Source organism: Carassius auratus, chromosome 4 (genome assembly GCF_003368295.1).
Source record: "Carassius auratus strain Wakin chromosome 4, ASM336829v1, whole genome shotgun sequence".
NCBI classification, from domain to species: Eukaryota; Metazoa; Chordata; class Actinopteri; order Cypriniformes; family Cyprinidae; genus Carassius; species Carassius auratus.
The window spans coordinates 4215094-4229005 of record NC_039246.1 but is presented as its reverse complement, the minus strand read 5'-3'; the positions used below and the strand labels follow the sequence as shown (position 1 = coordinate 4229005).

Sequence of the window (13912 nt, the reverse complement as noted above, 5' to 3'; positions counted from 1 at the left end):
GTATTGCAATTGCTGATTGTATAATATTTAAGAAACTATTGTTTTCAAAGAAAATCATACAGCAATTATCACACTACATAAATTCATTATGACAGAAATTACAATTGTAATTGACGTTAACTCATATAACACACTACATAAAATAGTACAACAGTTACTTGTACTATTACAAATCAGTAATAGTAAGTGAATAATGGCTGTTTGTGCAATGAAAGTAACTAAAAATGCAGCTAGTTTATAATTGTTAATTATAACTTGCAATTATAATAATTCTACACAATTTTTTTACATATAAATGTTCAAGCAATATGCACACTATCAATGTAAGACATTTATAGATTTTTCAAAATGCATAACATTTTCAAAGAATCTTTACAGAAAGACATACTGTTGTGTCTATGTGGTCAAAAACACCCTCACTGTTTTAATAGTTGGTGCTAAATGCATTAGTCGTCACACATACAGCAAGCAAGCCAAAGGCAACGGTGGTTAATAAAGAAAAAACTGTAAGATGTCGATACTGGAGTAAAAACCTTTGGAGAAACCAGACTAACCAAAAACACTGGGGACCAGTTCTCCTCTGTATATTCAGTCTGAACATTTGGTACAATATCATTACTAGTTAACAGTGTTACTGCATTGATTCAGCTGTAAGGTTAAAGGTTAATTGTGCCATGTACAGGCAGCAACATTGTTTTCTCTGTGGTCCAGGTGAGGCAGGCAGTGTTAGTGAAGAGTGCTAAGCTGCAGTCATCCATTCATAAATTCTTGCTGTTTTGCTGAAACTGGAAACAGTTCATCCTATGTGAAGTCCATTGTGGAAGATTGGGGAATCATCAGTCTCAACGTAACTTGAGAGCGTCTCGGGACAGAGCTTCTGTGGTAAAGAAAAATATAAAAATGTTTAGGAACTGTAATATAATAACATTTTTTTGTAATATACAATATGCTGGAAGACTTTCTTGACATCATACAGAACGGGTTCAGAATACAACAGAAGCAGGAAACATCAAAAATCACTGTTAACCGTAGAGCACTGGTTAAAAAATTCTTGCAAAAATCAAGTTATGATTTATGTGTATGTTGTTATAAAAACAATCAAACAGACATAAATGTAATCTGTTAAACTCAGTCTATTTTGCATTCATACATTGCTTTAAATAAAGAGACAGGTGATTTATTTGAGCAGAGCTTGTTTTCTGTCCCCACTATTTGGAAAGGCTAATACGAATTACTACCTGTCTTGTGTCCTTCGTGACAACTGCCTCCGTTGCAACTTGCGCACAGGCATCGCGACGGCCGCCATCTTAGGGGTCCTCGCTAGGTGGGACCCAATTGTTCAAGATGCATTTTAAGTGAAGATGCGACTCTTTTCTCATGTTTATCTTTTATTTAACATAAACAAACACATATACTTTTATAATAGCGTTCAGTAAGTTAATAATTATGAATGAAATTAATAGTAAATTAAGGCACAATAAATCATAAGGAGATTTTCATTTCCAAATAGTGGGGGCAGAAAACAAGCTCTGCTCAAATAAATCACCTGTCTCTTTATTTAAAGCAATGTTTGAATGCAAAATAGACTGAGTTTAACAGCTTACATTTATGTCTGTTTGGTTGTTTTTATAACAACATACACATAAATCATAACTTGATTTTTGCAAGAATTGTAAACCGATGCTCTACGGTTAACAGTGATTTTTGATGTTTCCTGCTTCTGTTGTATTCTGAACCCGTTCTGTATGATGTCAAGAAATTCTTCCAGCATACTGTATATTACAAAGGCAGAGAGGAAAAAAAATGTTATTATATTACAGTTCCTAAACATTTTTATATTTTTCTTTACCACAGAAGCTCTGTCCCGAGACGCTCTCAAGTTACGTTGAGACTGATGATTCCCCAATCTTCCACAATGGACTTCACATAGGATGAACTGTTTCCAGTTTCAGCAAAACAGCAAGAATTTATGAATGGATGACTGCAGCTTAGCACTCTTCACTAACACTGCCTGCCTCACCTGGGCCACAGAGAAAACAATGTTGCTGCCTGTACATGGCACATTTAACCTTTAACCTTACAGCTGAATCAATGCAGTAGCACTGTTAACTAGTAATGATATTGTACCAAATGTTCAGACTGAATATACAGAGGAGAACTGCTCCCCAGTGTTTTTGGTTAGTCTGGTTTCTCCAAAGGTTTTTACTCCAGTATCGACATCTTACAGTTTTTTCTTTATTAACCACCGTTGCCTTTGGCTTGCTTGCTGTATGTGTGACGACTAATGCATTTAGCACCAACTATTAAAACAGTGAGGGTGTTTTTGACCACATAGACACAACAGTATGTCTTTCTGTAAAGATTCTTTGAAAATGTTATGCATTTTGAAAAATGTATAAATGTCTTACATTGATAGTGTGCATATTGCTTGAACATTTATATGTAAAAAAAAAAAAAAAAAACAGTAGAATCATTATATTATAATTGCAAGTTATAATTATATAGCAATTATTGCTATCTATATAAACTATCTAGCTGTATTTTTAGTTACTTTCAGTGCACAAACAACCATTATTCACTTACTATACTTAATGGTATAAATATAATAGGCATACTGACACATACCTCATGTAAAATTAATATAACATTCGTTTTACATAAAATAATAATATATCTGTATATAATACAACAATAACACGGTTCTGCACAAGCAATTGCGATATTATATCATTTAGATTAACAATATAAATTTACACACACACACACACACACACACGCACACACATCGAGTAGCTGTATGCTACGCTGATACGCGAGTAACAAAAAAAAAAAAAACGAGAAATGTTTGATTCACAACCTATAGCGCTTCGGCTATATACTAGCCTATGAAACATGTAATTTAAAGTACATAAATGGTCATTATTGCAAAGTTCAAACGACAAAAATAAAAACGCGATTTAGCAGGAATTGTAATCAGGCGCTAAAAAATAATACACATTAAATGTTCGTTGAGCCAATGGGATCACTCGGGGTCCTAAGCGGACTCGATTTCTCGGGCGGACTCGATTTATCATGACACCGGATCTGGGCCAAAACTGCTTGCTGTCTGGCGCATAGAGGGTATAATTGTATACTTTTGTTGGGTGCCGGCACATATTGGAATAGTAGGAAATTAAATAGCGGATAAGTTAGCAAAAGAAGCGTTAAGGAAAGGCTTGATAGATATTAAGATACCTTTAGGAAGAAATTAAGTTAGATCAATAATTAAAAGAGAAATAACAAAAATATGGCTCTTTATAAAATATGGTTCTTTATATTAAAAATATAAAGAACAGGTCAGTGAGTATAATGGATTTATTGGGAAGGGTTTGAGGGATAGACAGAGGTTTAAGGATGTGATAACATTTTTAGAGCTTACAGGACTAGATCACCGGATCTAAAGCCTGAGGAGAAGGAGCAAGTAGCTCTGATCATCCTGGAGGTTGAGGAGATCAGTGTGGAAGCTGGATGAGCTGAACACGCAGCGTCAGCTGAAGCTTGGTATCTGATCTGCTGGGATGTACAAGAAAGATATTTCCTTTACTCTCACCGCTTCTCTCTCTCCAGTCCAGCGTGTGGCGCTAAAACACATTCGTGTGTTTGTCAAACTCCATTAAGCCTCGGAGGAAGAAGATTTGTTTCACGCGCTCTCTGTTGTTTTAATGTGGCGCTGGTTTAATACAAACTGTTAGAAATATAATTTCTGTAAACAGGATAAATACAGTTTTTGAATCAGGTCAGTAAACACCTGTAATAATCTCATCATCATAGTCGTGTCTACGTTTTGAAGCAAAGATAAATACATCGGGAAGAGTATCAGCTAAAGATGGTGTTTATTAAAGAGGAGATTGAGGAGAACACGAGTGAAATAAAAGAAGAGGAACCAGAAACCTGCAGAATAAAACACGAGGAACGAGGAGGTTGGTCTTTATTAATATTTAATGACTGTTTGTGGTAAGGTTACATTCGTCTAAAGGTTTTTTTTTTTTTTTACATTTGCATTAAATATTCAGTATTAGTCACAGTAACTGTAAATTAATTCCCGTTGTATATTTTTTACAATTTTATTACATATTCAGTATCAGTCACAGTAATTATTTGCATTTTAATTATATTTTCACATTTACATTACATATTATTCGATATCAGTCACATTAACTGATAAACTGATGATAACGTATTCTACGATTTTAAAAAAAAAATTAAAACAATTATTAGAACATCCAAATTGCTTAATCTGTCATCTAACATTGTGGACCAGAGACCGGTTTAATGCCAGCTTTACTACACTGGAGGGGTTCTGCATGCCACTTTGTATTTTCCTTTCTAAATTTCTTATGAATGTTTGTAGTTTATACCTCAAGTCCTCAATATTTGATTCATACATCCTAGCAAATGGAAACAGGGATTTTTCTTTGAGAAACACATCACTTGTTTAGAGTTTAGAGTTTGGATGCCAGTCATTATTTCACAGTTTTTGCTAGAAAACCTTCTGTTAAGCTCATTGAGCATCTGATCTAGAACAGGGTAGAAAGGGTTGTACGAAAACTTTTTTTCTCATTCCGAATCTGACTCCTGTACTGGGTACGCAGTCTGCATTAAATTGAGAGCTTAGCTTTTTTGCTTGTTTTGCAGAGGGCTGTACGGCAGTATCACATTGCTCAGCTGTGTTCAACACTTCACTCCATAGGTCACCGCACAGTCGATTCGACTTCTCATTCAGAGTCTTTTTCAGCTCAACAAAGCTTATCTAACAGAAGGCTACATCCGACAAAGGCTGCACACATCTAAATTCACGAAAATAAACAGAAAGAAAATGAGTTTGAATTTTAGGATGTAGCCTTCCATTTCAGAAGCAAAATTCACCAAAGCCATAATTACAACAGTTGTGTGAGAAAATATTATTTTCAATTTTATATTTTAAAAAACGATTTGGAGGATATTTTATCTACTGCGTCTTGAGCTGCAGAACTGTATGAGGCTGGTATGTAACGTTACAGCTTTTTTCCGCGCTGCGCTGCTTTCAAAAATAATAATTGTCTGCTCATCCGGCACTCTGCAACAACAAAGCCTTGTTTCGGCAGCGACTTTAAGCATGTTCCCTATTAGTGTTGTCACGATACTAGAATTTCTAACTTCGATACAATACCTTGAAAAATATCGATTTTCGATACCACGGAGAAAAAAACTGCCACAATATTAAGGGGTTATTTTTTTATTTAAAGCTAAATATAACAAGTCTAGAACATATATTTTACATTAACAAAAATGTACTGAGGTGGTGCACTTCAAAAGCCTCTCAGATTGCATTACATAAAAAAACCAATAAAGTGCAAGTAAAAAAAAAAAGGTGCAATCTTTTGTATTTCCAAGTAAAATCAAATCACCATGTCAACAAGAGATACTTAAACTTCAATCAAAAACAAAATCAGTGCAATCTTATATGTACTAAATACACGCTCTGAAGCTGAACTTGAAGCAGAGATACACAGATACTTCTTAGCAAACTGGGCAAGGTGAGGTAAAGTTGTCTCATGTGTCCTCCACCATGTGAGTGGGTCCTCTCCTGCACTGATTTCAGGCATCTTTTCATATACTGAAAACTCATTTTTGAGTTCTGTTTCTGCACCCTCATCTTCTCTGGATGATGAACCCTCTCCATGTTCACTCTTTTTCCCCCCTGTATGTTTGCTAACAGACTCTTCAGATCTGATTTAGTTTTTTTTGCTGGTTGCTGCTTGTCATCTGGAGATGATGTTTGCTGACTTTGGCCCCCTGCTTTTAGCAAATCGACACTGATCATAAGATTTTGTTTAACCTCCTCTCTTAAGGTTACAAAACTGTCCTTGAACCTTGGGTCAAGACATGTGGCAGTGTTTAATATCAGCTGCAGATGTGTGTTCTCATATCTCTGTCTGAGATCTTCTCTGATGTTGTCTTTAAGTTGATGTTTTAGGTTGCTGGCACCTTCCTCAACTGTCAAAGTAGAGAAGATCTTCCAACTCGGAGGCAGGACTGCAGAGAGAGTGGTGTGTTTTTCACCACTAAGGGCATCCGTGAAAGAGCTGACGGGGCTCAATACCTCTTTTACAGTCTCAAGAACTGTAATATCTGAATCTTTTGGCATGAGGTGCCATTTCTTCCGATCATCCGCTAGAACTGAACAGACAGCTTTCTGCTGTTCTAGAAATCTCTCCACCATCTTATGCTTCTTGTATCATCTCTTCCAATGCTTCCCTCAAGCATTCTGCTGTGTGCTCAGTGTTGGGCCCAACACAGCCCAAACGCCAGCTCTGCATGTCCCAGGTTTCAGTGACAAATTGCAGAGTTACTGCCATGAACGTGGAAGTGGCTCTGCTTGTCCACAGATCAGTGGTACATGAAAAAAAGGTTTTCCTTCCAAGATGGTTCATGACTATTTCTTTTGTTTCGTTATATAGGGCTGGGATTTCAGTGTGCATGAAAAAGTTGCGTGAAGGAAGGGCATACCTGTTGTTCAAATGTTCAAGAAGTTGTTTGAAGCCAGGTTTCTCAACAGTATACACAGGAACCTGATCCATGCATATGTACACTGCTACAGCCCTGTTCAACTTCTTGGCTTCATTTGAGTTTGCTTCATACTTTCTTTGCTGTTCAAATACAGCTGGTAGTGTAGGTTGTGATTGTGTTGTTTTGGTTGCAGGTCGAGTCTCATCTTCTTTCTGGTGCTACAAGAGAATGCCAAACTTTAATAAACATTTTTTTTTTTTTTTAGACCACACTTTTAAGATGAACTGAATGAACTAATCTAAGAACTTAGGTTAATGGTAATAGATATTTGTTAACATGGATAAGCAATGAAAAATACTTACAAAACATTTGTTAATCAAAATTAAAAGTTGATTTAAACTAACATTCACTAATACATGTACTAATTAAAATCCAAAGTTCTATTTGTTAATATTTTTTCATTGGACCAGAGCTAACATGATCCGTTATATTTTTATTACCTAATACCTACTGTTATTAAAGATTAAAATATACTGTAACAAATGCATTGCTCATCGGTCATAAAAGCTGGTTAATACATTAACGTTATTTGATTAACCGATTTAAACGCAAACATGCGTGCATCACACACGAAAACAGTGCTCACTGGATCGACATGAAGTCGTCAAGTCACCTTTATTTAACCTTTACCTTTATATAACAATACAGATTGTGTCAAAGCTCTTAACAGTATCAAATTGGAGGATAGAGTGTCAGTAATGTATAATAATAATACCAACCTCGAGAAATTATTTATACAGATCCAGGTGTCGGTCTCTCAGGTGCTTTGCTATATTAGTGGTGTTAGCGCCTTTTGTTAGCACTGTTCTGTAGCATCTCTTGCATATTGGCTTGCTTGTGTCCTTCGGCTTTCCATGTTCATTTGCCTCATATGCAAAATATTTCCAGATAGCACTCCTGCTGCGTTCCTTATCAACCAAAGCCGGTCGCGCGGGCGTTGCACTCGCCATCTTTCCATTCACTTCACTTTTGCTAACTAGAGCGAATGAGGCGAGTGCGCGTGTGGTAGTTGTCAACGTGCCTTTGGAGAGAAGTGAAAGCGCGGCTAGTATCGATACTTCGGGAAATTAGTATTGGTACCGTTCAGATATTTCAGTATCGATATTTATCGAAATATCGATATTTTTGACAACACTATTCCCTATAACATAATACTATGTATTCAACAGCTGCTCAGGTCCACATTTTAATCCTGCTGGAGCACATTAAGCACAGCAGGACCAGCTGGTGTCCAAGGTCAATCATCTGAGCAGCAGTATCCTGAATGCATTCAGCTGCCCATCGAATCACTGGAAGCGGTGGATGAGCTTTTTGTAAAAATTAATTTACACATATGCATGTGGTTGATGAGCTGATGCTGTAACTATACATCTCTAAACCACAAACGCCTTCTTTAATCACTTTTTTTGCTCTCTTCTCTTTAACTTTTGACAGAACTCGTAATGTTTTTAACCGATGCGACCGATTAGTACAGACCAAAACCATTTTTCAGCAGCAATAATCAGTCAAAACTTGTGAGTCCATTCGGTGGAATTGTTTACGTTCTGTGCCTCCAAAATGGCCAACTTCCAGATTGATGACGCGTCCGTGAAAACCCTCTATAGGCCATGGCTTTTTGGATAGGTTTAAAGGGAAAGAGCACTTTTAAATTATGCAATAAAGTCCTTAAAGTTCTTAACCCTTAAGGCGCCAGGGTTTTTTGGAAGAAATGTTGTATTTTGACATCAAGATTTCAAAAGCTTGTGGCTTGAAAGGGTTTAAAGATTAATGTTTATGTGGGGTGTAGATATACTAATCTAATTTGCATATTATGACGTCACCAGGGGCGGCTATCTCGAGTTTCATAATATTCAGGAAATATTAGATATTGAATTGATGTTTGAAAATATTTGCATGTTTTTGTGAGTGTGTGTCTTTTTTATCCTCATTCCAAAATATCAGAAAAGAGGAATCCAACAATAAAACAGGAGAAAGTACTAAATTATTACTATACTATTAGTTCATCAGTAATATTCAGGAAATAATAGATACTGAATGGATGTTTGATCTTATTTCCAAGGTTTTTTTGTATTTGTTTGTTTGTTGTTGTTGTTGTTGTTTTGTCTTTTTATTCTCATTCCAAATGATCAGAAAAAAAAGAGAAAAGTAGTACATTATTACAACCCTAAATCAGAAAAAGTTGGGACAGTATGGAAAACGCAAAAAAGAAGTGATTTCTAAATTTACTTTGACTTGTTTTTCATTGCAGAAAATATGAACACAAAATATTTCATGTTTTGTCTGGTCAACTTCATGTCATTTGTAAGTATGCATCCTTTCCTGTCATTCAGACCTGCAACACATTTCAAAAAAAGTTGGGACAGTAAAGCATTTACCACTTTGTAATGTTGCCATTCCTTTTCACAACACTTAAAAGACGTTTAGGGACTGAAGACACCAAGTGATGAAGTGTTTCAGGTGTAATTTTGTCCCATTCTTCCTGCAAACAAGTCTTAAGGTGGGCAACAGTACGGGGTCTTCGTTGCCACACATTCTCTATTGGAGAAAGGTCGGGACTGCAGGCAGGCCAGTCAATTACCCGTACCCGTACCCTCTTCCTCCGCAGCCAGGACTTTGTAATGTGTGCAGAATGTGGTTGTAATGATACAAACATCTCCATATTCATCGGGAAGAAGGAGGCGGGAACCGGCGCACAATCAAAAAGCATTTTAATAATTCCAAAATAAATACAAAACGGCGCACCAGCCCCTCACGGACGACTGGTGCGCATAAATAAAAAGCAAACATAAAATAATGTCCCAGGCCTGGTCCTCTCTCGTCCTTCACGGTCGTCACTCCAGTTTTATATCCTTCCATCTCCTACGTGGGACTCGATACTAGCGGTGGGGCTCAGGTGTAGCTCATCTCCAATCACTACACCTGGCCTCACTCCTCGTTCCCACGCCTCTCGGCCCCGCCCCACTCGCCACATACCCCCATCGCCCCTCGCAGGCCGGGGGGTACTCCCGAGACTGCGCTCTACTCCCCCCCCCCACCCCCCTCCGGGGGAGACCGCTCACGGGGACCTGCGGGAACCTGGGGGTAGGACAGACGAGGCGAGAGAAAAGGAGATGGAAGGAGGAGCGACAGGGACGAGAGAGGGGAGAGAGGGGAAAAAAAAAAAAAAAAATCCGGTTCCCAGACGCACTGCTGCTCGGCCCTCCACCGGCTGGGTGATCTCCTCCGCGGTGCCCGGCGGTGGCACTGGACGGCCCTCGGCGGACGGCACGACACTCCTCCGCCGCCCGGTGGACGGCGACGGCTCCTCCGATTTTGGGCAGCGGCAGGAGTCCCCCGTTCCCTGCCCCTCCGGATTCCGTCACGGAGGCGGCAGGCTCCGGCCCCCTGGCGAACGGCGCCGACTCCTCCGCTCCCTCACGGACGGCAGCCGCCCCTCCTTGTCGTGGGCGGTCGGCAGCGAGCTCGCCCGTCCCCGGCAACTCGCTCCAGCCCACCGCCTCTAGCGTCAATGGCGGCACGTACCTCGCCAGCTCGAGGGCACCGCGGATTCACCACAGCGGCGAGGGATCTTCAGCAGCGCGTCCCTCCTTCTCCCGGGTTTCGGCACCACTGTAATGATACAAACATCTCCATATTCATCGGGAAGAAGGAGGCGGGAACCGGCGCACAATCAAAAAGCATTTTAATAATTCCAAAATAAATACAAAACGGCGCACCAGCCCCTCACGGACGACTGGTGCGCATAAATACAAAGCAAACATAAAATAATGTCCCAGGCCTGGTCCTCTCTCGTCCTTCACGGTCGTCACTCCAGTTTTATATCCTTCCATCTCCTACGTGGGACTCGATACTAGCGGTGGGGCTCAGGTGTAGCTCATCTCCAATCACTACACCTGGCCTCACTCCTCGTTCCCACGCCTCTCGGCCCCGCCCCACTCGCCACAGTGGTTTTGCATTGTCTTGTTGAAATATGCATGGACGTCCCTGGAAAAGATGTCTTCTTGAAGGCAGCATATTATGCTCCAAAATCTCTATGTACTTTTCAGCATTAATGGTGCCTTCACAGAAGTGCAAGTTACCTTTGCCAAGGGCACTGACACAACCCCATACCATGACAGACTCTGGTTTGTAACAGTCTGGATGATCCTTTTCTTCTTTGGTCCGGATCACACGGCGTCCATTCCTCCCAAAAAATACCTGAAATACTGATTCATCTGACCACAGTACACGTTTGCACTGTGTGATGGTCCATCCCAGATGCCTCTGGACACTGTTAACATAGGGCTTCCTTTTGGCACAGTACAGTTTTAACTGGCATTTGTGGATGTAACTACGTATTATGGTACTTGACAAAGGTTTGCCAAAGTAGTCCTGAGCCCATGTGGTGATATCGCTTATAGATGAATGACGATTCTTGATGCAGTGCCGCCTGAGGGATCGGAGATCACGGTTGTTCAGTTTAGGCTTGCGCCCTTGTCCTTTACAAACTGAAATTCCTCCAGATTCCTTGAATCTTTTAATTATGTTATGCACTGTTGAATGTGAAATATCCAAATCTCTTCCTATTTTTCTTTGAGGAACATTGTTTTTAAACATTTCAATAATTTTCTCACGTATTTGTTGGCAAACTGGCGATCCTCGGCCCATCTTTGCTCCTAAAGGATTAGACCTTTCTTGGATGATGCTTTTGTACCAAATCATAATTACAATCACCTGTTGACATCATCTGTTTCAAATCACATCATTATTTAACCATTTTACCTCATTACTAGCCTTAAATTGCTCCTGTCGCAACTTTTTTTGAAATGTTTTGCAGGTCTGAATAACAGGAAAGGATGCATACTTACAAATGACATGAAGTTGACCAGACAAAACATGAAATATTTTGTGTTCATATTGTCTGCAATGAAATACAAGTCAAAGTAAATTTAGAAATCACTACTTTCTTTTTTTATTTGCGTTTTTCATACTGTCCCAACTTTTTCTGATTTGGGGTTGTACTATATTACTGTGCCATAGTAAAATACATGTGCCTATTTTTTGATCAGTTGCCCAATCAGGTATCTATGTGACACAGTTCGTTGTCCTTGAGAGTATGGTTCCTGTCATTCATTGCATGACACAGCGCAGAGCGCACCTTATCCACACCGACTGCACCTATACTGTCTGCCGGCCGCGCATTAGAGCGTGCGCGATCAGCAACAGCTCTCCAGTGGACACTATGACCACGTTCACCTCTGTCACCCGCACCCCGTTGAGCAAAGGGTCAAATGATCGCTTGTTTGTGCTTCGTCTAAGGGTTACTTACAGCAAATATATTTGGTGAATAGGGTTTAGATGACAAAAAGTTTTGGAATGCTTGCATTACATGTAACTAAGAAATAAAGTGAACATGTGCATTTGAATTAGTTATAATTAATTATGTTGTTAAAAAAACCTAATTCAAATAAAAGTGAATGTACAGGGTTTCCGCGGGGCCATAAAAAGTCAGAAAAAGTCATACATTTTAACAATAAGAATTTAAAGGGGGGGTGAAATGCTCGTTTTCACTCCATATCCTGTTAATCTTGAGTACCTATAGAGTAGTACTGCATCCTTCATAACTCCAAAAAGTCTTTAGTTTTATTATATTCATAAGAGAAAGATAGTCTGTTCCGATTTTTCCCGGAAAAACACGACCGGCTGGAGGCGTGACGTGTGGGCGGAGCTAAAGAATCACGAGCGCCAGTAGGCTTTTGCGTTCAGAGCGTTTGGAAGCTGTGACATTACCGTGAGGACAAAACCATCATCCAAAACAAACCATGGCTAACAGTCAGATTCAGCGTATATTTATGATCCAGAATCAGATCCAGAGGCTGAAATTTAACAAGAGCAGCATCAGCAACGACGTCTCTATGTGGTATGTACTGAAACTGTATATATTTGCTTAGCGGTTTTGGAAAATGACTAAGTTCCACTTTGTCGTATTTTTTTTTTTTTTTAAGCTGTACATGTGGAAAGTGCAGTTTGATGACAACATCGCATGTTGTTTACTTGATGTGCTTACGCGCCGATAGCTAAGTTAACACCGAGATATTTGAAGCAGTTTTACTCATCGCCTGCGGTTCCAACACACAATCGTGACCCTTTTTCGTTGGGACTGCATTATCCTTAAGAAATAAACGATGTGCAAATCCGGCGTCAAACTGGGCCTTGTTTGTAAAACAAGCATCTTCGAAATGCAGGGAACAAACAAAAACACTTGCACAAAAAAAAAAAAAAAAATATAATATATAAAAATAAACTCCATCTACTGGTCCCTTAATGCTGTTTCTCTTTTGGTAATCTGTGCAGGGTTGTCTTGCCCTGGCAACCAAAAACACACTTCTTTTGTGACATTTCGGTCTCTCGCTCTGATCAGTGAATGTCTCTGCTCTGCTATACGGGAGCGTGCGTTCTTCCGGCAGAAGTGCCCTTAGGACCCATATAAGGAAATTCCGCTCCATCTAACATCACACAGACCCATACTCGAAAAAAAACTTTCCGAAACTTGTGACAAACCGAAAGGAGTATTTTTGGAACAGAAATACTCCTTCAAACGTACAACTTAATTTTTGAAACTTTGTCCATGTTTAGCATGGGAATCCAACTCTTTAACAGTGTAAAAAACTAAGTATGCATGAAATAGCATTTCACCCCCCCTTTAAGGCCATAAAAAGTCATAAAAACGTCCGGATTTTCTATACAAGGTCATAAAAAATATTTAGCCATGTCTTAAATTGATATGCTAGTCCATTAATTTGTTCTTCCGTCAAAATGCGCTCGCAGCGGCAAATTGCATTAATTTGTTTCGCCTGTTGTAGTTCTGTATGATGAATCTGGGTGGGATCACACTGGTATCACAGCGTTCCAGAACTACAAGGTCCATGCGGCAGCATACAGACTTGTCAGAAGGACTTTCACAGAAACCCACGTGAACTCCGAACATACTGCATCATACTGAGTCACTGCTTAGATTAATTGAAATCATCCTGGCTATCACAATGGGAAAATGTACCTTTAACGATCCATGGCTTGAAGACAGTGCATTTAGTAGCTGGCTCAAGCCCGTCGCTAACAATCGGTATCAATCATCCAAACACAAGACGCGGAAAAGCTGAACTGAGTAGTTGGTTCCTCGCACGCTGTGTTCGGTGCGGAGAGAGAGAGAGTCGCGTATCACGGACAGTCCCTCCTGCACATGAACAAACAAATACAAATCGCAGTTTTGAACAAACAAAAGGATGTGAAGGAGCCCAATTCAGTACCACTGGTGTTCATGTGTTCAGGCTCACGCTTGTACACA

General features: G+C 39.6%; 1 protein-coding gene and 1 long non-coding RNA gene across 5 annotated transcripts in view; one reads left to right on the top strand and one right to left on the bottom strand.

The window, feature by feature from the left end:
• Positions 1 to 388: 388 nt before the first annotated feature.
• LOC113067547 (uncharacterized) lies at positions 389 to 1321 on the bottom strand. The gene is made up of 2 exons (XR_003279404.1): positions 1239 to 1321; positions 389 to 877 (listed from the first exon to the last, which is right to left on the bottom strand). It is a non-coding gene; the product is annotated as an uncharacterized LOC113067547 (long non-coding RNA).
• A 1450-nt stretch (positions 1322 to 2771) lies between these two features.
• Positions 2772 to 13912, top strand: part of LOC113066149 (zinc finger protein 271-like) — a 63056-nt gene continuing 51915 nt past the window's right edge. For all 4 annotated transcript variants that reach the window (XR_003279135.1, XR_003279133.1, XR_003279134.1 and 1 more), the window contains exon 1: positions 2772 to 3959. Coding sequence is in view for 1 of the 4 variants with exons in the window: in XM_026237845.1 (XP_026093630.1) it covers positions 3866 to 3959 (94 nt within the window). In the remaining 3 variants the exon portion in view is untranslated. The remainder of the gene's footprint in view (positions 3960 to 13912) is intronic.